The sequence below is a fragment of the Carassius gibelio genome, chromosome A5, assembly GCF_023724105.1.
Source record: "Carassius gibelio isolate Cgi1373 ecotype wild population from Czech Republic chromosome A5, carGib1.2-hapl.c, whole genome shotgun sequence".
In the NCBI taxonomy this organism is placed as follows: domain Eukaryota; kingdom Metazoa; phylum Chordata; class Actinopteri; order Cypriniformes; family Cyprinidae; genus Carassius; species Carassius gibelio.
In genome coordinates, this window is record NC_068375.1 from 20,779,489 (window position 1) to 20,803,138 (window position 23,650).

Sequence of the window (23,650 nt, forward strand, 5' to 3'; positions counted from 1 at the left end):
TCCCTCTCCTGGTCGGTGGCGCTCTGTGGAGCCGGCCACTCAATGTTGAGGCGAGCGGCCGCTCGCTCACACACTTCCAGGAGGATGGACTGAGGCAGGGCTGCGTGGCCGCTAGCCTGGGGAACGCCGGAGGGCGGGATGGCATCCTCGTCCTCTGAGACCCCGAGAAGGGTTGCATCATCCTCATCGCCGGAACCGGCCGGTTCGTCGGCGAGCATGAGGTTGCCCGCGAAGATGTCCTCTTCGGGGAATGCGGGATTGGGCTGGTCAGCCCAAACAAGTGAGGAGGCGCCCCGGGAGTCCCCCGGTAGCGCGTCGTCGTCACCGTGTCCCAGATCTGAGTCAGTAAAACCGAGCTCGGAGCACTGGGTCGCTGCAACCTTAAGACGGCGTCGTAAAACATTTTTGGGCAGCATAAGGCAATGACTGCAATTTTCCGCGTTCTCCAAGGCTTCTTGAGCGTGTTTAAGGCCCAAGCAAACCACGCAGAACGGGTGAAGGTCCTTAGCAGCGATGAGTGCTCCACACGCGGCCGGGCAGGCCCGTGATAGGCTATTCCCCGGAGAAGCGTTATGTATAGAAAGCGACATACCGGAGAAGAAATCGGAAAAATCCGTGGCGGGCAGCCGTGGGAGCAGGTGAAAACGACGAGAGCGCGGCGGCCCTGAATGCAGAACACAGCAGAAAAAGCTGAGAAGACGACAGTCACGTCTGGCGGAGGCTGATCAATTGATATGTCCTCCTGAAGACACGAAGGTGAGCATCGTAATCCAACCGAACTGTGTCAATGCAGAGATCGCGAGAAGCGAATGTCAACTGGAGAATAGCAGCGCTGCAGCCATTATTATACCCCTAGGTAAGGGGGCGGGCCCTTACCTGGCATTGGCTGCGCGCTTCTGTCTGTCTAGCCAGACTTGGTGCAATTGGATGCTTCTGCAGAGGTCAGGTACGGATGCCCTTCCCATAGGTGGATCTCGAACACGAGATGATGAAAGAGAACCTAATAATGTAGGAGTAATAGACCATTTTCTACCCTGTTTTTTAGACTCTCTTCAGAACAGACTCTTTATAGGTGGAACTCATTCAAGACTCAAGTAAACGGCCACTGCTATGATTGGCTAACAGTTTAACTTATTAATATAACAGATGGACGCTGCTGATGTACTTCGAAAACAATATGCGGCGATAGGGTCATCATTATTTACTTTCAGTCTCTCTGAAAAATCGTATTGTTTTGTTTAAAATAAATCCATAATAAAGCAAACAAACAGCGTTTTTTTATTTTTATTGATCTGATATGGAGCTCTTTGCTAATTTTATCTTGAATTTAGACTGAATTCGAGCGGCACAATGCAACTATAGACAACAGAGCCCATTTTAATCGATGATTTTGTCTATGCCGGATGCGGCACGGATTGACAAACAAATCGCAGACAGTTAACTAGTGTCTCTATTTCTGACATAGTTTTGACCTGAAAGAGAAATTGAGTTGCAACATGATGCAATAGCACTCACGTCTGATCTAGATATGTTAGGACTATTTTTCACAACTTACACTTCACAGTGTCCTGTAAAATTGTAATGTCATCTTTATGGTTCTGTTGAAGTAATCCTGTGTTTACGTCTCTGTAGTATTTTCTCTCCTACTACAACAAGCGTGTGTCAGTAGGCGTGGCTAAAGAGTAATGTAAAAAGCAGGCGTTGGTCTTCTGCTGCGGAGTCGGTTCTCAGCCAAACTATTGCATCATAAAGTGGCACATTCTAAAACGAGTCATTTTCTGAGCTTGTTTTCAATAAAAGCTGTTTTTATACTACTTGAGAAAGTTTTGAGATTGAAACTTACAGTATGTTTTTGTAGTACATCAACTTATCGAGTTCATGACCCCTTTAAGAACCACCCACTTCGACAGGACAGAGGGAATGAGGGGAGAGAGACCAACCACAGTTTATTTTGTTGTATGTATTGATTAAGGGAGGGCTTACCTGAAAGAAAAAAAACACATATTCAAACTAAAATTTGTATTAATGTATGTAGAGTTGTGCTTATAATTGATGATAGACCAGAAATAAGTATTAATTATTTTACAGGCAAGAAAACAAAACAGGGTATACAGTTCTGATTGATGATATTTAGTTTACTTTATCATTACTGCATTTTCCTATTTCTAGCTTGCTTTCTAATCTCGCAACTCTATATTACAAATGTTGTTTGCCGTTTGACACATTGCTTTTGCTCCCCTATTTTAAGTCACTTTACATAAAAGCCTCTGCTAAATGCAGAAATGAAAATGTAAAACTATCAAAGATTTGATGCGGATTTACTTGGCAAATCCTGTGAACAAGTTTCCTGGAGGATTGGTAAAAACTGTTCCTAGAACCCGGAAGTGGTGTTGCACTCGGGTGATCTGATTGGACCTTGTGAGTTTTGAGTGCAGCATGCATCAGACAGTCAGTGAATGGTCTGTGGGCGGGCTGTCAGAGGCTGAGACTAGAGTAATGTAAACAAGCACTGCAGAACCATCCTGGACACCTTTTTGTCTCTCTCAGAACAATGAGAAACAGATGAGGCAGTTGTCCGTCATTCCTCCCATGATGTACGATTCCGAACAGCGGAGAGTGAAGTTTATCAACATGAATGGTCTGATGGATGACCCAATGAAGGTCTACAAATCCCGCCAGTTCATGAATGTCTGGACCGAACATGAGAAGGAGGTCTTCAAGGAAAAGTAAGTAACAGTGGCTTATGTTGACATGTTAAGTGAGCGAGTGGGAATGTGTTTCATTTTTTTCTCACCTTTGTCTCTTCTGTGACACAGGTTTGTGCAGCATCCCAAAAACTTTGGGCTGATCGCTTCATTCTTGGAGAGAAAGGTGGGTTTTCTGTTTTATGACTTGGTGTCACACCCAGAATATCCCTGGATGTTCATTAGTGGATGTTTGAGCTAAAGCACTGTAACAGCTTTACAGACTCCGATCACACCTCCCTCCCCACCCACAGACAGCGTTTTTTCATTGTGTTATGGTATTTTCTTCTCAAATTCAAGCCCAAGTGATACAGCTGTATTTATATTTTCTCTCTCTGCAGTGTGTGTCTGATTGTGTGCTGTACTATTATTTGACTAAGAAGAGTCAGAACTATAAAACTCTTGTCCGACGAAATTTTGGGAATCGGCGGCGAAGGAATCAGGTATCTTTTTTTTTTTTTTAAACAGCATTTTTTTTTTCTTCACTTATGCACTTTTCTCTCATTCTAAGCATAAATATGACAGTAAGCGCTGTTGCACATTTTGACAAATATAGCGTGATCCAGAAAATGTGTGCATACTGTACATATTTACTGCAGGAATAGTAAGAGTAGTGTGGTAGTATGATCTTTTGAATAAAGCAGCACAACTGTATTCAACATTGATAATAATAATAAGAATTGTTTCTTGAGCACCAAATTAGACTGAAGTAATGGCTACTGAAAATGCAGCGTTGCAATCATAAGAATAAAATAAACACTTCTACAGTATTTACTGTATTTTTGATATAATAAATGCAGCCTTAGTGTGAGCACGAGACTTCTTTCAAGCAAAGGTTTTTTTAAAAAGTCTTTTATGACCTTAAACTTTTGATCAATAGTGTATTAGGTATGCACTAAGTAATGTGACAATGCAGATGTTTGTCAATATTAGCAGCTACAAACAATAATTTGTAACTTACTTGTGTTGAATATTGCAGTTGTGATGCTCAAATTGCAGTAGGTATGTTCTGATCAGTAAATGACATTAAAGTACCTCGAGAGTGATTAGAGAGAAGACGGCTCCATAAGGTTTCTATTCACTCTTGCAGGACCTTGATGTCATGCACCGGTCTCTCTGTGCAGCACTGTTTCAAGTCAAACATACCTATTGTCATTCACTGCAAGACAGTATTTTGAGTAGTTCTATTGCTTTTTCCTCCCTGTAGTTTTGGTGAGAAAATGACAGAAATAATGCAAAATTGCAAGCTGTTGTGTGGGGAATGGTTGAATTAGCATTCATTCTTGTGATTGCAAACTAGCAGAAGGACTGTTTTGAGAGACAGTTTTAGTACTCAAGAAGCCCCCTAGTGTTCAGAATGCACTGTTACAACATCTGCATTTCAGTCTGAGAAAGCCTGGATGCTTTTAAATAGCCCTGCTTTGAATGTTGTTGTTGTTTTTTAGAGGGGGTGTGTTTGAATCATGCTTAATGTGAGGTTGTGCATTTTCTTTTTTTATGAGAAGGGGTGTTTGTGGTTGTTTTTGTGCGCTGTTGACGATGTGTTATAAGATCTCTGACCGTGTGTGTGTGTGTGCACGCACAGATTATAAGGCAAAAATGCATCTGTGCTTTGAGTCTCTCTCACTTGCTCTCTCTGATTTATGGAGTGCTGCACAGCTTTCCAGGAATCTGTTTTATTCGTTTGGCACAGCAGAGAGGCTACATGCTGCTGTCAGGGACCACAGAGGGAAAAGAGGAGAACATGAGCGTTTCGAACGGCAACTTTACATCTGTTTGAGCACAGTATCTGAAGCTTCTTACTTTAACATATGTATACTTACCCAAACACAGTGTTTAAGGAGGGTGAAATCAGGCTCCCAAGCCCCAGGAGGTTATTTGATTGTTACAGTGGCAGATTATTTCAAATAAGCATGAAAATGATACTTGCCCCATTTACTTCATTATTAATTAATTAAAAGTTTTCGGACCAATTTTCGCAAAAGAAGCGTCCATAGATGTCATAGCAATGCGCATTCAAAGAAAGGCATTGCATTCTCATCAGGACCGATTTACAAGAGCTACATTGGATAAACAAACCGAAAGCAGAACGAATCCGTGCTACTAGTTTGGGCTGCGTGGACCGTTTATTTGCTCGAGCCATAGCACGTGACACCGATATAGACAGCTCTGGGAGATACAGTGAAGAAAGCAGTAGAATTCCCCACAGAATCAATAACATATCTGTGAAATCTTGTGAGAAGCCTTCAAATTCACTAAGTGTTCAAAAGACCTATATGCTTACATAGTTGTTTTCATTCGAACATTTTCACGCATTTGTGATAGTTTTATTATTTAGCCTACTGTTGATTTTCGGTAATAGAAACTATAATATTAGAAAATTGATTTAATTAAATAGTGGTTGGAGTAGACTCTTACCTGTTAAATATGCAAATTCATGGTTAATAGCTCCAGTCTAGGCCACAAGCAGGCAGGCCATGGTTTTCTTCTCCACCTCTCAAATTGACTCCATATCTAGGTCAATGGTTCTTAAACTTTTCACATGGATGGTTTTCTGAGAGTACCCCCTCAGGAAATATTATGCTTTCCAAGTACCACCATTGTGTCTAACATTGACATGGCTTGTCATGGGCATAGTGTTATAGACTTAATGTAATGCTTAAGGAGGGTTTTTTCAGACTAATGAAAAGAACATATCCAAAAGACACTGTTAAGTATTTATTTTCTTGCACACGTGCAACCTGCGTCGACTCGCATCTGACTCCGCGTTTAAAACGAATGTAAATTCAGTCTAACTGCTTGCTAATTTCAATTGGATGAAATGAAACATTCAGCACATTTTCCACTTGTTCTCAAAATCCCAAATACAGTGTAACAAATGTAATGCTTTAGTAATTGATTAAAGAAAACAGTTCTTTATTTATAAAAATAAAATAAACAAATATTTCCAGTGTAATTCAGTAATTAAGGTAATTCTGTAAAAGTAGTTATACCATTATAATCTTGTCTGCTGAAAAAAAAAAAACCTCCCAAACCACAACTGAAAATTGAATGGATTTCAGAGTTATAATGGGAATTGTATTGGTTTTAATGTAAACTATAATGGTGTCTATTTGATGGATTCTATTGGTGGGATGTAATTTGGCAGATGGCAACCAATAGAACAACAGTAATTCCTATTTGAATAATGCTAAAAACAAAAAGGTATTTTGTAATGGTTTAATGGAAACTAAGAATTTCTGTTTTGTTTGTTTTTTTCAGCTGGGTAATGATACTGTGCTGCACATTATTGACAATATTGAGCTGAAGCTTGACTTTGCAAATTTAAAATCGCAAATCAAATCGCAATCAACATATCGGTCAAAAAAAATCACAATTAGATATTTTCACCATATCGCACAGCCCTATTTTATACAAACATTCTTAAAAATATAATCTTTTGTGTTCTGAAGAGTATAAAGGTTTCGAACAACATCACAGAGTGAGAACATTTTTGGGTGATCTATCCCTTTGATTTATGGACTGAAAAGTTTATTTATGACAGCATTTGGTTTGACCAACAAACTTCGTTATCATTTCATTGCTCAGTAAAATAATTTATTGCTCATTGATATCACAAGATTGTCTGTGAAATAGTACAGACACTGGTATTTGGTTTTGCAGTCTAGTCATCCGATTTAATGAACAATATCCCATAAATTCTTCCTTACTTCCAAATAATCCTCCTGGTCTGTTTTAATGTTTTTTTTTTTTTAAGAAACTTTATTTATTATTAACATACTTGCATACCCTGTTAGTATCCTTTACCATTAGAATGTTTTTGAAAAAAATCTAACCAAATACCATGTATTTTTCTGACTTATTATACTGGATTAAGAGTAAATGTTTTTAACATTTGGTAAATGCCAGAAACACGCTGTTTGATGTATACAAGTGATATATCTTGAATATTATCATACTTATGAGCATCTATATGGCCTGTGTAACTTGATTAACCCTCTGTCACCTCTGTGTGTGAGACCAGCTGCTGTACGGTATCTACATTATTTACAACTATATTTCAGCCTTTCTAAACCGAGCAGACAACGCTGGATAAGAGCGTGTGTAACAGAGGACTTCTGTAATCACCGGTGCCATGCAGATCACAAGCTCAGGCTGCAGGTCATTGAAAGCATGTGTCTTTGAATCAGCAGATGAGCTGCAGTAAGGAGGATCTGTCACACACACACACACACTCCCTGACACTTCAGCCCCCAGTAGCCCCAGGCGCTTGCAGCAAGAGGCGTATGCACAGCTGTTTTTGTTTGCATATGTGGCCATAAGTGTTTTCTGGTGTCTCTTTAGCTACCTGGTTATATACAGCACAGTCTGGGTTTCCTCTACCGCCTGTTGTGATTCTTATTTTCACATACTGATTAAAAAGAGAGGGCAAGCAGCCTCAGTTTTTATCTTATCTTTTAAAGCGTTCTTTGTGTGTGTGTGTGTGTGTGCAGTTTGGTCTGTTAACCAAGCTTGCCTGTATGTGGGTGGAGTGTATAACCCTGCTCCACATTAGAGACCCATAAAAGTGTTTGTCAGTTGAGTTCAGCTCACATGGAGTACTGAACGCTGTTGCAAACAAACTTCTGCTTGAGCTTTTTTGTTCCCAGAGTCCCCCGAGAATGTTATAGAGAAAGCGAGCGAGAGAACGAGCCAGAAAAATATGCATAAGCGGGAGGAACAAACTTTTATTCCCATCTTTCCTTCTTAAACTGGCAGCCTGTGTGTTCAGCCGTCCCTCTAGAGATTTTTCAGAGAAAGAGGGAGGGTTGGAGAATGTGTGTGTACGAGAGACACCCCTCTTGAGCTGTGCAGTGGTATGCGCCGTTTGTACTGACACCAGTGAGAAAGTTGTGGAGCAGCTTGCTGTGCCAATCAAAATCCTGACGGGGCTGGGTTAAGATCGGTCAGTCTCCTCTTCCCTCCACCCTGCAAGGATTACCTGGGTTGACCCTAGCACCCAGATTAGCTAGTGCGCACACATATTTAGTGTGTGTGTGAGGTGGAGATGCCACTGCTTTAGCAGGCTCAAACAACCCTGTGGCACGCTTTCTTGGAATATGCGCCATTGATCTGTTAGCCGGGTCCCGCAGCTGAGGATCTGATCCAGCACAACGCCGCTGTCAGGCAGCCCGAGGCGCGCTCTCCTGCTCAGCCTGTTCCTGTCACTAACTCTGCCTTCGGCGGCACTGCATTCTGGGATATATAATGGGATGAAAAGGACATTCATGATTGGCAGATAAACATAGATGAAGGTACCGTATGAATGAGAGTTTGTGAAGTAGTTTTTGCGTGGTTTTGCAGGCTGTTGTGATTGTTCGTTGAGATTGTAGGACTCCATTCTTCTTTTTGTCTAGAGGCACAAGCCTTGGTTAAGATTTTATGTGTTTATTTATAATAATTAAAAGTGCATTAATGTCTGTTTTGTTTGTAGTTAATAGTAAGGTTATGATTGTAGTTTTATATATTGAAATCATTATTAGCAGTTAGTCACGATATCAATATCAGTGCACATATGTGTGTGGTGGTGATTCGCTTGGATGTGCTGTTGACTTGGTGACATCTACAGGATGGGAGGTGTGCTGCGAAAACATTTTAGCAAATTTTCAGGCATCTACTTGAAAATTAAATAAAAGCATATTTTAAAAGATCAATCTTAGGATTTTATGAATCAAGCACAATCAGAACGGTTGTTTTTTTTTTTTTTTTGTAATCTGCTAGATTTCTAGGTTTTTCTTGGCCTGGTTTCCTCTCCTTCCTTTTCCTGACTTGTTTATTTGAGCTTCCACAGGAGCTTGTGATTGACTTTCCTGTTACTTCACTTAGTTTAGAAAACCATGATATTTTTACAGAAATTTATTTACGTTAAGAGTTGGATTTTTCACTGCACATGTTAATTCAAAGTGATTTTATAACATATTCAGCCTCTCGTGGCCTAATGGTTAGAGAGTCGGACTCCCAATCGAAGGGTTGTGAGTTCGAGTCCCGGGCTGGCAGGAATTGTGGGTGGGGGGAGTGCATGTACAGTTCTCTCTCCACCTTCAATACCATGACTTAGGTGCCCTTGAGCAAGACATCGAACCCCCAACTGCTTCCCGGGCGCCACAGCATAAATGGCTGCCCACTGCTCCGGGTGTGTGCTCACAGTGTGTGTGTGTTCACTGCTGTGTGTGTGCACTTTGGATGGGTTAAATGCAGAGCACAAATTCTGAGTATGGGTCACCATACTTGGCTGAATGTCACGTCACTTTCACACTTTTTTCACTTTTCTTTTCCACTCTTCACATATATCAAGTCACTTTTGTTTTGTTGGGAATTGAAAAACTTTTAACTTATTAATTAAAGAATAAATGTTTTTAATCATATGAAGTTTTGACAACTGAACCAAATGGAGAATTTTGCTGTAATTGTTTGTAGAACAGTCACACGTTGAGTGAATGAACAGATGCAGAATAAGTATGTCCAAAGGTTCACTGAAAGCCGTACAGCTTAAGTTTCTGATAAAAAAATTCAGAATATTGTGACATTAGAATATTTGTCATTCTCCCTTCCTCTCCCTTGAAAAGGTCCATCCTGTCTTTTAATGGAGCTTGTGAAAACATGTGCTAAGTGTGCAAGTGTTGTTAGTAACCGGTGATCAAAACTATGGTGCGTGTTCCTACACATCCTCTACTCCAGCTGTTTTTGAAAACAAGGTGTCTTATGAAAATGCCAAATTACACTCTTCCTTAAACCAATTTGTCAACTAGTCAACTCACAAGTAATTGATTTTGAAAATGTTGTATCATGCCTTTAGGAGATCAGTATGGAGTCAATTTAACGGCATATATATATAAGCAAAAATTGTACGTTTTGCAAAAGAAAATTAAAGTACTGAGGAAAATAAATTTGCTTTTTGCAAACAAAAATGAAAACATAAATGAAACCGTGCAGAAGCAATGATTTTGCAATACATATTTTCCTTGGTCATATCTATTAATTTATTTGCAATGCTTCTTTTATTTTGCGTGTCAGTCTAGTTTGAGCTTCGGTACCATTTTTCCTTTGCGCTTCACTTTTCTTCCCGTCTCTCTTTGTGGCACTGTTTTGATGTGGGGGCGGAGTCAAGGGATGGGGGCGTGTACAACATGACTCCCTGGAAGTGACGTCATTGGTCCGACGTCATCTGGCGTAAACCTGTTCATTTCCATGCTGATATGGTCAGCACATGAATGAGTAAAATCTTGCCTTTTTATATCAGGACTTGAATCCTCAATTAGGACATGAACAGAAGCTTCTCTATAGCAGTTTTATTTTAATATTATATATTGTTATTGTGTTTATTCATATTTTGAATGGGTTTAGTTTGTTAATGATGACAAGTATGCTATATACACCAGCATATCTGTTATAAGCAATTAAATTGTCATGTTCCAATCCTGAAGTGCTCAGAGATTGGTGAAAGGGTCATAGTTTATAATGAAGTAATCCACCATTTCCATATAAGCTGTCAAAAAAACAGACAGACTGTAAAGAATGTCTTTAGATGACATGTAAAGGCATTGTAAACTGAGCTCTGAATGGCAGAAATGGGATTTTATTGTGATCCATTATGTCAGTTTTTCAGTGTGCTGTAAGTGAGCAGTGAAACAAGCACATCCTCATACTGCCCTTCAACCTAGAGAATGAAGGATCGATCTTGTGTCCGCTCCATGCTTGCTGTATGTCTTTCATGTATTAGCTCCTCTGTCATTTTTATTTTTTGTTTTGACCTGAACTATCTCCGTTTCCCTTCCTTTCCCCATATTTGTTCTCCATGTCTCCGTGGCAGAGGTTCTGACATGTTTTTTTTTTTTTGGTCCCATCTGGCAGCTGCGCAGCTTGTTTGTGTTGGCTGAGCCCTGCTTGTTCCAGTGCTTTGCTTCTCTTTCGTGGAACAGACCGAGCAGGAGGAGGGGCTCCAGTTCCTCGGTCCATGCCAGCAACCATGATAAAAAACCTTGGGCCATTAGCACACTGACTGCCTCTTCAGACCGAAGGAAAAAAGACCCCCTCCACCAACTGCAGTTCTGCATTTAGACTAATGTTAGTCTAAAGGAGACCTTACCTTTTCTTTTCTTTTTTTTTTACATTTACTTACATTTTCACTTAATTGTCTTACTCTCTGCCTGAATAAAATGCTGTTTACATTGGTTTTTATTAGTAAACCTACATTTGTAATCAGTGAAAAACTGACCCAGCTCTTTTTCTATTTGTGCTTTGCACATGCTGATAACCTTAATATTAATAGCAAGATCTCATGTTTGAAAGGCTGTCAAGTAAACTCAAATTGCAAACTTAATTTCCTAATAGTTCTTCAAAAACTGGTTTAAGATGGTTTTAAAAGTTTAAACGGATGTGAAACATCTCGATGAATTAGATTTACTCTCTCTAAACCTTACGAAGCCTGAAATCTCTGATTCTGCACTGACTCTACAAGTTCTACAGTACAGAATCAACTTTATTGATACTGTATAATGTTGTTTGCACCTGTTGAGTAAATATGGGTCACATCACACTTTTCTTTGTCAAATTAATTTTTATATGAAAAATGCAATTCATGCATGAAGTGACTTGAATACATCTCTTCTATAATGAGCAGGTTTTTAATTCCTGAATTCTGAAATGGAAAAAAATCTTACGGTGTTGCATGTGATTGTCCTGCATTTATTGTATCGAATGTGTGACTACAGATACAAAGAGCCCAAATCTGGAAATTCAGATCTGTGGTACGTTCATGCATGTTCATGAACATTGGAAACCGGTGGGTTTTCCTCCTGAATTCTGCTGTTATGAGAAAGACACTCTTTAAATGTACAGCATAAAGCATTGGGGGTCATTGTGTCTTGTGACAGTATATTGTGTTCCTAGGTCTCTGTTCATGTGAGCACCACCTATGGGACTTTGTTCTGATTGGCCAGTTCTTGATCACTGCTTCTTCTCTGTTCATATCTTTGTATGCTGTGCATGTTTAGATGTCTGGACTCCTTTGAAATACTGTTTTGGCCATTCCAGTCATGTCAATCATGCATATTTATCCTTTGAGCCATATTCAATATTTGTTTCATATGTGTTATATCTTAAGAGTTCTGTGCTCATCGTCACAATGAAGATTAGATAAGTTTTCGAAAGGCAATAAAAATGGAAACCACATTTTAAAGAGCTTTCCTTTTTTTGAAGGTAGTCCAGCCAGGTTACTTTGTTCTTGTTATTCAGTATCAACTAGCTTGCAAAGTGAAGGTGACTCCATTATTCAGATTAGTTTTTTTTTTTACTTTCTGTTTTCAGGTTGTTTGAGAAATGGTAGAATTGCAAAGCTTTTTTACATTCCTTGCTAGGAAAGCAGGCCTGAAGGGATGTGATGAGGGAATGTGTGTGAAGCTTCTTTTTTTTTTTTTTTTTTCATTTAAAAAAAGTAAGGAAGAGACCGAGATAGATCAGCAGTAACCAAACAGGAATCCTGAATGATTCAGTCCAGAGCAGGAATGATTTAGAGCATGCATTTCGGCTTGATGTCTGGCTTTAAACTGAAGTGAGATGCGTTTTCTGGTCTCTATCACAATGGAGAACAGTCAAATGTAGAAAACTCCTTGACAAAGTTTCCAAGCTAAAGAAAATGGCAGTCTGAATATAGTCAAGAAGTCATTATTTGACATGATCTGCACACAATTTTCATTTGTGTTCGTGTGTAATATACTGTATATATATTTCCAGTTTATTTCACATAAAGATTTATTTTAGCTACATTTATTAAGCATGCATTTTTTTTGTTGCACATGCTTGCACAATCTCTCAGGGAAGTTTTTTTTTTTAACAAATAGTTTAAGCTTAATAAATGTAGCTAAAATATCCACTTTGATGAAATATTGGTTCGAATCCTGTTTCATCATATTGTCCATTTGGTGTTTGATAGTACATAAGCATTGCTTGGCTTCATAGCTGGGCTGACACAATTTAAGGTGAATTGCTGGTTATTCCTGTGATGGGAGCCCGGTCACAGGTTTGTGCTCTTAAAAAGGTCAGCTGTCTAAATGCCTCTTATTGTGGTTCTTTTCCTTTTAAAGCAGATAACGCGACCTTCACAGGAAGACAAGGCAGACGACAAGAACGAAGAGGACAAATCGGAGAAAACAGAGAAGAAAGAGGACGAGGAGAAGAAGGAAGAGGAGGAGAAAGATGAAAAAGAGGACTCCAAGTAAGTTCCATGTTTTTTTTTGTTTAGTTTTTTTGTCGTTTTCTACCATTTTTCCTAAATGGGTGAAATGAACTGGCCTCAATTTGCCCTTTTTCTCCAACTCCACTGTGAGAGCTCGGAGGCCACATGCACACTGAAAATTTGGGAGCGACAACAGCAGAGTTATAGTTTTGTTTGTATGATGCAGGATTCAATAACTTTACACTTAAACGACCCAAAAAATAGATGGAGGACAGATGCTTTGTTGCTCTATCAATGAGTGCGCAGTAGTTTAAAGTAGGTGAGATGATCTGTTTTCTGTGAGGGGAGCCTTATTGTAACAGGTGCTTAAGATTAACCTCATTAACTCATTGGGTCTGGAAGAGACGGTGTGCTTTACTCGGGACCTGTTATGTCACTACCAGGAATTCAACAAAAAGTAGAATTAATCATGAAAAAGTGGGTTTTTTTACTTTTTTTGTGAATACACAAAATGGTAAAGAAGTGGGTTTTCGATCTGTGTGAGCTCCTGCTATACAAACGGTTATATACTCCAAAATACTAAGACATCATAGCAGATGAGAAATTCACAGCGTCTGCATTTGTAACTTGAGTTCTGCTCACCCGGACCGTCTGAATTAGATTAATGGAGTTCAGTGCAGAGGAGAGCCTTTATTCCTTTTCTTTGCCTCCGCAGGGACATCGGTAAAGATAAAGAGAAGTGTGAGGGAGAGGAGGAAGAGGGTAAGGAGCAGAGCACGCCACGCGGCAGAAAGACCGCCAACAGCCAGGGCCGCCGTAAGGGCCGCATCACCACACGCTCCATGGCCAATAATGAGGCTGCGTCTGTGGTTGCAGAGGAACCTGAACCAGGTAACACCCAAATGCCCAGCACAAACGTTACTTACTCCGTCTGGCCAGTGCTGCGTCGTCTTCCTACATTTGTTGATCATGTGTTTTTATGCCTTGCAAACTTCAACATTTGGCTTGATGTGAAGCATTGAAAATTATTGTCAGTCATTTAAAATGTTTATTTTAAAACAGTTGTTTTGCTTAATATTTCAATCGAAAGTCCTAACGAACAGTGTTTTTTGTTTAATGGAAATCTTTACTAACATTTTAAATGTCTTACTGTCACTTTAAAGCACTTTTTGCAAATCAGAAACCCAATAAGTTGGTGTATTACGCAATTTAAGAAAAAGAAAAGAAGGGAAAAATGTATAAAAGAAAGTGAACGTTAAATTAATAATATTTTATTTTTATGACATGCAAAAAATGCAGCCAGTAAATGTGTAAAATATGAGTTACTTGCCTAGCAGAGAAAAATATTAGTAAAAAGACTTTTAAAATCTTACTTTATTGTAGAGACTTTCTTTATAGAATTGTAGAAACTTTTTCATTCGGTCAAACAGTTTCACATTTACACAATTACACAAAACATAACATAAAAAAACATCTAGTTACAACAGACCAGGTGGTGATGTGGTGTTTTGTGTTTGTTTTTCTTAATGATCAGTTAAAACAAAAGGATTTGCTTTTGATGCATCTGACCTCCTTATACTAGGGCTCAACTGCACAACTGAGCCCAAGTCCTGATGGTTTACTCTGTGTGTGTTGCTTAGCTCTACCAGAGCCCACCCCCCCCTCTAAACCTGAGCCGGTGCAGAAACCAGCACGAGAGCCTGCGAAACCGTCTCCTGCAGCCAGCGCAGAGACACGAGGTAAGCACTTTCATCTTTTTCACATACTTTTTTACACAGCTTTTCTGTTCAAAGAGCTTCTCACATCAATAAACTCACTCCCTCGGTCACCTCTCGAAACGGTGCATCGGTGCGACTCTGTGATGTTTTCTGCTCATCGTGTGGTCAGTCTGTAGGAGTGTGAGCGGTTCCTCTGTGACCTCATTAGTCTGAAAGTCACCTAGTTTGCTGCTTTCTCTGACCGCAGCATGGTGTACGTGGTGTTTGTGGGGTTTGATTCAGTTGCTGTTGTGATAGAAACACAGAGGATTTGATCCCCAAGGCTCACGAAACCGCATCTCTTCAGTATTATTACTCTTCTGTTGTTTCACTGTTATGATATATAGTGTTTCTCTTCATTTCACTGTTTATTTCTTTTGCACTCTTTGGTTTCCTCCCTTTTTTTGTTACTCTTTTGCTCCATCTCTCTCTCTCTCTCTCTCTCTCTCTCTCTCTCCATCTCTCTCTCTCTCTCTCTCTCTCTCTCTCTGTGAGATTGTTTGTCCGTTCTTCCCGATCTCCGGATCCCTCTCTTCCTCCTGCCACCCGACGCCAGACTCAAGGTCTCTGAGTTTGTGTTGCCGTGGTGACAGCGGGTGGAGGGATCACCATGGAGACGATAATGAGAGGCAGGTAAATGCGGCGAGTCTCAGGATGAGTTTGATTTGGAGCGAAAAGGGGAATGAAAGACCAGCCTGATTGTGTCGTTTAGCTTTTGGTGCCACTTTAAAACTAATTAAGAGAACCCATCGCTCAGTAAAGATTGTTCATTACATTTGAACGCAGTCAGAAGTTTATAGCTGATTAGCGCTCCGTACCTTCAAGTTTAGTCACCGGTTGTGTTTTGTGATTCCTGCGGTTTCATGATGGAGTCTCCAGTCTGACCTCCGTCCTCTCTATCATGATCTGCTGGACCAGTACAGCTATTAAACCTAAGTCTGATAAAGTCTGTCTGTGCTTGATTTCTGTCTTGTCATTCTCTGTCTTTTAAAGTGGGTTTCAAGTTTTAAACTGGTCCTCAAGAGCCATAATGCACCAATTCCATGTCTAAACCGCTATCAGCATGACAAAGCAGTGGAGTATGAGCATATAAATGTAAAACGCACACACTCGGGGGTCACAGGGTAACATAAACAGCGTCTAGAGGGTCACCAAAGAATTTTAGCGGAGACATCCAAGTCCTCCGAACACTGCGGGACACTCTCGTGCTCTCGCATAAATGTCAGAGGTTCACACTGTGCTAAATCTGTCTTAGTGTTTAGTCAATTTGAAGGAGACCCTCAGAGCGGGCGGGAGAGGAAAGAAGAGCACAGGCTGTCTTTCTCTCTCTTTTGCTCTTGCTGTAGTTTGAGTGGAAATTACGTAGGGAGGGGTTGTTGGGCTGCACGCTGTAGCACGGCTACTGTTATGAGACTGACTGCCTAATGATATGGGTGAGTGTGTGTGTGTTTGTGTGTTGGTCTTAGACCCAGAGGGGAGGTGCTTCTGCACTCCTCCACTGTCTGCTCGAGATCAGCTGACTGAACTCTCCTAGAGACTGAGCGTGAAAGAGAGAGACAGGAGAAAGAGAGAGGCGAGACTTTCCTAGTTGAGTCCAGTAAGCGCCAGGTTGTGGTTGGAGACTGAGAGAGACACTGAGGGAGGGAGGGAGGGAAGGTCTTGAGGAGGGTGGAGGTCTCCGCAGCGCCCGAGTAATCAGATGGAGAGGGAGGGTGTGAGATGAGCTGTGTCGTTCAGCACTGCTTGAGTTTTTCCCTCACTGACGCTGCCGGTGTGTGTCGCAACAGGTGCAGTTGAAGCTGGAGAGACGTCTCGCTGGACAGAGGAGGAGATGGAGATTGCCAAAAAAGGTACTGCTTGACTTCTACTTCATCTCACACACCGTCTCCTTCTCTGGTTCTCAGTTGGCTCTGTCTGATCTCATTTTCACACACACTTTTCACCTCACTATTGCTCTACTTGTTCTTTTGTATGTGGTTTTGCATGGGTTCCCATGTTGGGGAAGTTGGTTAGGGTTGCGCTTGTGAGCATCCTCTTTGTTGTAGATTAGGACTGCACTGAAGAAACTGAAGTGAGTGTGTGACTGTTTGACACACTTGAAACTTTACAAGATGACCATTCACCCCATGTGAAAGAATGACAGGAATAGTGTGGAGGGGAGATGTTTTGAGTCTAAAGTATAATGGGCTTGTCTTATTTTTCATCAAAGAATCCTGAAAACAAATCTGTAAAATTGTCCATTCAAGTCTCTATTTTACTGATTCAAATGTATTAACCTTTTTAAATGCATTGCATTGTTTATCAGACATAGATGACTTGTGCACTTCTTCGTTCAGCCGTGTTCATCTGCACGTTTTAGTGAGCATTTCCATCATTACAGGTGTGATATTTGTGGTCAAAACATGAAATGGAACTAAGGTACTAACTATTCTACAGTGAATCTCCTTTTCATTTTGACCGCTAAAATACAAAAAAAAAAAAGAAAAAAAAAAAAGAAATAATAATAATATAAAAAATTAATTCATATTAGCAGTTTAGTAATATAGTTTTATTTCTTTGCATTGCAGTGATATGTGTTTTTTTTTTATTAGGTCCTAATGTTTCATTCAAAATTTAATGTAAATTTTGAATTTCTGTAGATTTCTTAGTGAAATAAGACTTGGACAAGATTTTCTTGAACAGGTCTAGGTTCAGTTTGGAGAAAAAGGGCAAATTGAGGCCAGTTGAGTTTTGAAATGTACTGGTTTGTGTTTTTGACTGATTGTATTAATGGCCTGGATGGAGGACAGTAAAAATCTGCTTTATGTTCTTATTTAGCGGACAACCACAACTTTGTGAAGCAGTTTTTGTGATTTTGTTGTTCAGCCCTGGTCAATATGGATTCATATTATAGTGTAGACTATTTAATATTTATATATTACATATAAAATTCTTAGAGACTTTTAAGCACACTTATGTTTTTGCATTAAAATATTTACACGTATATTGTAGTTGTGTGCACAAATATTCAATATGTAATTATTATTTGGAAAAAAAACAAAGATTTTACTATGTTTTGCTATGCTGGCTGTAAATGCATGGAATCATGATAAATCCTAAGCATGCAAACTAAAAGTCAGTTATAAGTAAATGCACTGCATCACACTGAGCCTGTTAACAAATTTATTGTATTTGATCATAGAATGTGTCCATGTGCCTCACAAAATTTGCAATTACTTTGATCAAAATTATCTTAAAAATGGAATTACTTTTGATCAAATTAATCATTGAAACGAAGTTATCATAATATCACGACTGTGACTGTATCCCGAGTGAGCCGAGAAGAGAGCTTATCTGAGATATGCTTCCCGAAGCACTGTAAGAAACTTTGACTAGCACACCGTTATCTTTATGTCTCTAGATCGTCTGTGTGGGCGCGTGTTCTTCTTGTTATCGGACAGAGGAGCCAACTTTCATGTGGATATTATTGTTTTTCTCAATATTAACATGATGTGAGACCAAATAAACACGATAAACATGTAGGTCCTTTACTGTTATTTGCACTGCTTTATTTTTCCTGTTGCCTTGTTTTTTTATACTAAAAGAAAACCTTGAGATATAATGTAACAGTGTTGTAGCACATTGTGTATATTTGCCTAATTATAATTATGTTCAGAAATGGTAACAAAACTTAAACATCATTTAAATAAATGAGTATTTGAATATTTTAAAAAAAATGTATGAGCCCAAATGTTCAAGCACAATATTTTTGAAAAACACCCAACCCTAGTATATTGACAGATAAACAAATTTAAGTGAAGTAGGGGTTTATATATTAATTAAAAATGTAAACCACTTACAAAATAGCACAAACTACTCCTAGGACTCTTTAAGGCACCAGAGTTTGCAGAAGTGTTTTCAGGCCAGATTGCAGTCATCTGAGTGAATTCCTTCTGTTTCCTCTTTCTTTGTGTCTTTTTAGTCCTCTTTTTAGTAGAGGGGAAGTTCAGTCCACTGAAGAACAAACATAAGTGTGTGTATGTTTCTCCATGTATATTTTACACAGACCTCTGGTGAGCCATCAGTGTGACTGCACAGTTCAATTGAAATGGAGGACAGTCTTAAAGTGACAGATTGGGGACTAGGAGAACTATTTTTTTGGAGGAACTGAGGATTGTTTTGTGTTCTGTTGAGTACTGTAGTTGCCATGCAGACCTGAAAAATGCAACAGGTGGCAGTGAACAGAAAATAAACAACTCAGCAGAAGTTCTTGAGTTTGTTAAATTGACACATTTTGCTTGTATTATCATGTCAAGCATAAACTCTGTCACACAAGGCCAGTGAAGAGAGATAACCGAGGAACCGTATCAAGGTCAGCCCATGCCATAAACCACTGCGGCTCAAGGTGCTTGATCTTGAACTATGATGTTTGTGGTGATTAATTCAGTACTTGTGACATGGTGAGGACTCACTGAAAATTATCATTCTTACCATTTGAGATTTAAGTTAAGTCTGACTTATCCTAAATTAGGAAGATATTTACAACGATTTGTATTTTATTTCATTTTTTTTTTTTTTTTCAAGAAATTTAATTCTTCTTAGGTTTTGCCTTAAGAACAATCTTAAGAAAAAAAGACAAGAATATTCTTAAGTAGATTTTTTTGGCCATGCAAAATATTCTATACATTAGAAAATAATAAGAAAATGGCAGTTAAGATGAATTTTGTTCTTAAGAATGTTTTGTGAATCTGGCCCCAGGTTCTTATCTGTTGCATTAAAGTGCTATAACATAATAAATAAACAAGACATGACTGGACTTTATTGAGTCTATTCATCCACATCACCGAACTCAGATACGGTTTTCTCACCACTGTCATTATTAATATATTCAGGAGTGGTACAGTCATTGCTAACTAAAACCCAGCAATGTTTCATGTTAAAATAGTGCCACTGAAGGAAAGAGGGTGTTATCTTCATGTTATAGTGGGACCTGTTAAATTATCTTGTGGTTAATATTAGGCTTCATCGATTCAGAAAACCATTAGTAGTGTATAATGGTGCATTCACACCTGACGCGAATAGAGCGTCTGGCGCAAGTGGTTTAAATGTTAAGTCAATGCAAAGATGCAAATGGATTGCATAACGCGAAATGCACAAGTTGAAAAACCAGAACTTTGGGGAAATTTTCCACCGCATTAACCAGTCAGGAGCTTGATCTAGAGGTGACGTGATTATGACGTAGTGAGCGGAGGGAAAATCCAGAACAACAATGGAAGACAAATTCATCATCGCTGTGGATACCCGGAGCTGTGTAATACTACTTCATACTTTTACAGAAACCGGAATAAAAAGGATCTTGCTTGGAAGAAATAGATTAATTGAATAAAGACAAAAGATTACCTGTTAGATTTACCCAAAACAAATAATATTTTATGTTGAACCACTCAAGAGACATCAGAGCAAGCGGCACATATCAGAAGGTCTAGCCGAGTTGAGACTGCTCTAGGCGGATACATGATCAAGTTCTCGCTGATCGCATGGAGCTCGTCTCCGAAATCGGCGAAACACATTTTTAAATAGGCGCTATCTTTATAAATAAACTACAGATTTGAGTTTTAAGCAACTACATTCTCACCTGAAATACTTTTAAAACTGCATTTCATGACACGATAACAGTAATATTTTGAATATTATCCGGGTGAAGGGTGGATGAAAGAACAATGCTGCGTAAACTCAACTGGCAGAAGCCTCTCCAATGACGCGAATTTGTGTCTGTTGTAAAGTTAATTTCATGCGCGAATGAGGCGTATAAACTCAATGTTCAAGCGTCCAACTACACACGAATAGTGCGATTTATTTGCGCATGTCGTGTCTGGTGTGAATGCACAGTAAGTGTTTTGTTTGGCTCCAGGTGCCGACTTTTTATTAATAACCTTACCCTCTTTCTCTTGTGCGCAGGGCTGGTTGAACATGGTAGGAACTGGTCAGCCATTGCTAAGATGGTAGGCACTAAGAGTGAAGCTCAGTGTAAGAACTTTTACTTCAACAACAAGAGACGATACAACCTAGACAATCTACTACGGCAACACAAGGTACAGGTACAGATCCAGCATTCATAGAATAAATCTGCTACATTCAAACAAAAAGTGAATTTTTTTAGAAGGTCACTCCTTTATTTCATTAAAATAAAAAATAATTATTGAACAAAAATTTGGGGTCATTAAGATTTTTAGAGCAGTCTCTTTTTCTTCATTTAATTTATCAACAATACAATAATAATAAAAAAAGTGTAATTTTCTAAATTATTTTATAATTTAAATGGTTCATTTCTTAAAATGTAATTTATTATTGTGATGTTAATTTCTTTAAAAATTTATTTTTATCTAAATCTCTTCTAGTAAGTAACAATGGCTTTGTGGATTTTAAGGATAATATTTAAAAAGTGGCACAAGAAAGTAGTGTCCCAGAAAGGGGACCAAAAAAGCTTAATGTCTTCCGAATGTGCGTGAATGTGGTGTAAATATAGTTGTGAACTGTTTGTGTGTGTATCTTATGAGTTTTGCACCTCTTATGTTGTTGTGTGCAGGGTTCCCGTCGGCTCCGTGGAAATCGAGACCCATCCCAGAGTGATCCTGCACCTGATGATGATGAGGAGAGTGATGGTATGATCCCTCTCTGTGATTTAGGGTTCTTTTACACTAGCACTTTTGGTGCACAACCGAGTTCTGTTGACATCGGAGTTCAGTACGTTTGGAAGATGTGAATGCTGTCTTCCGAACTTAAGTGCACTCCCGCGAACCGTAACCAAGTACGCTTAAAAGGGACGGTCTGGTGTACTGTTCAAGTGAACTCCGGTATGGTTCACTGCTGATGTGAAGGCAATTGAACCAAATTGCAAAAGTGAAGTACCAAATTGCGGAAGTTCACTCACTTTCCTGACTAGCTGAACCTAGCTGAACCTTTGGAAACAAAATCAATGGTTCAAAAACATACAGTACATATAAAAGTGAAGAGAGCAATGCTACGCATTTTGCTGCCACCTTCTGCACATGTCATTACTAAACGAAAGGGTAAACAGTTTCTGGCTTGATAACGCTAACGACCTGTGGTTCGGACCCAAATAAAATAACATGAATCCAGTCCGGAGGGGAGGCCAATCAAACTTTTGTTTGGACCAACCAGTCGAACCAAGTTTGAAAGTACCCTTTTAGAGCCAGCTGCCTCCAACAATAAGCACTAATGCCTAAACAAACACCCTAAAACCCATCACTGTCAGTCTCTTTCTCTGTGACCCATGAGCCCAGAGTCCGATCAAGCATAGAGGAGGAGAAGTAGTGGGGCCATAATGTAAAGAGAGCAGAAACAGACAGACTGACAGAGAGAGAGGGAGCAGCAGAGCAGAGTGCTGACCTGTCTGACTGCAGTGCGTTTGATTAGATCTGACAGCAAAAACCCCAGCCACAGAGGTCAACATCATCCCTCTACTTCTGTCTGTATGCTTAATGAGTGAGAATCAGGAGCAAATGAGGAGAGAACCAGCTGTGTGGGGGAGAAGTGGATGAAAGGGAGAGGAAACAAGTGAAAAAGACAAGAACACAAAGAAAAGAGAGTGGAAAAAGGGGAAATGTGCAGAAAGGATAAGATATCTGGACTAATTCTGTCTGCCACACTGACTCTTATATAAGCGTTCCCTGGCTTTAAAGCCCCAGAAAAGTATGCTGTAAGGAAACTGAGTGCTTCTGCTGAGTATGTTTGATCGGTTGTGCTTTTATTCAGGCTAGTTTGTTGTGATATTTAGTGCTACAACACGACTTCAAGTCTTTATTAAATTCTGTAAACACAATAAAAGTAGTTATTTAATCATAGAAATTCAGCCAATTCAGGCGGAGGTGATACCTTTCTGATACATGAACACAATGCAACTCTTCATATCAGCGAACTTGGAACCAGTACAGTGTTTTGGCACCACGCAGCCCACACAGTTGAATCGGCCCTGCGGAACGCGTTTTTCTATTGAGGGGGATTGTTGTTACCCCCACCGGAAAACTATTTCCTTTGAGGGTAACCAAACGGGATTTCTTCCGAAGTGGTAGGGAACCCAAGGAACGCAATTTCCACCGAATGGAGAACAATCCCATCCCCTCCCCGGAATGGGATTTCCCTCAGGATAACTTGCAGAGTGCCCCCAAAACTCTAAACATGCCTCTGCTTGGAACAACACTTGTACTATCAAATAAAAGTACAATAATTATTGGACGTTTCTTAAACCACTTTCTTTCCCTTTGGGTGCCTGTATGTTCGCTTTGCCTTCTCCCACCCCATCTACACTACTGATCAGAAGTTTAGACCAAGGCAAAGCTGCATTTTCAGGAGTCATTACTCCAGTCTTCAGTGTCACATGTTCCTTCAGAAAACATTCAAATATGATGATTTGGTGCTCAAGAAACATTTATTATTATAAATGTTGAAGACCGTTTTGCTACTTAGTATTTTTGTGGAAAATTTTTTAATGAATAGAAAGTTTAAAAGAACGCCTTTATTGTCGAGTACTAATATTTTGTAAAACTTGTTTAATGCATCCTTGCTAAATAAGTATTCATATTTAAAAGTATTCATTCATTTTTACATTACACTTTCATTTTTGTACTGTACTCTATAATTCTATAATCCATAATTCTTTGCCCTGGTGCATTATAAACCATATTCAGATTCTCTTTGCAAATACAGAAACCTGCAAGGCTGCTTCCCTGGTCTGCTTAACTTGGTTACTTGTCATGTACTAGATGCTACTCAATCTTCTTTCTCTCCCCTATCTGCTTTTTGGCGTATTGCCTTCTGACATATTCCTGGAGCAAAGCAGGTTAGCCTTCATCACTTGAGAGAAGGACAGAGAAGCAGACTGTGAGAGTGTCAGAGTATCCACACAGCAAGCGGAGGGAGGAATTATAGATGAGGGG

General features: G+C 39.5%; 1 protein-coding gene across 19 annotated transcripts in view; it reads left to right on the forward strand.

The window, feature by feature from the left end:
* Positions 1-23,650, forward strand: part of LOC128001428 (nuclear receptor corepressor 1) — a 106,249-nt gene that overhangs the window by 44,003 nt on the left and 38,596 nt on the right. For 9 of the 19 annotated variants that reach the window (XM_052592361.1, XM_052592360.1, XM_052592377.1 and 6 more), the window contains exons 12-20: positions 2,548-2,726; positions 2,817-2,871; positions 3,086-3,187; positions 12,866-12,996; positions 13,673-13,848; positions 14,598-14,696; positions 16,502-16,564; positions 20,652-20,791; positions 21,280-21,355. In XM_052592361.1, coding sequence (XP_052448321.1) covers positions 2,548-2,726; positions 2,817-2,871; positions 3,086-3,187; positions 12,866-12,996; positions 13,673-13,848; positions 14,598-14,696; positions 16,502-16,564; positions 20,652-20,791; positions 21,280-21,355 — 1,021 coding nt within the window. Of the gene's footprint in view, positions 1-2,547; positions 2,727-2,816; positions 2,872-3,085; positions 3,188-7,441; positions 8,039-12,865; positions 12,997-13,672; positions 13,849-14,597; positions 14,697-16,501; positions 16,565-20,651; positions 20,792-21,279; positions 21,356-23,650 lie in introns of those variants that run through there. The other 10 variants (XM_052592367.1, XM_052592368.1, XM_052592371.1 and 7 more) reach the window with 7 other exon arrangements.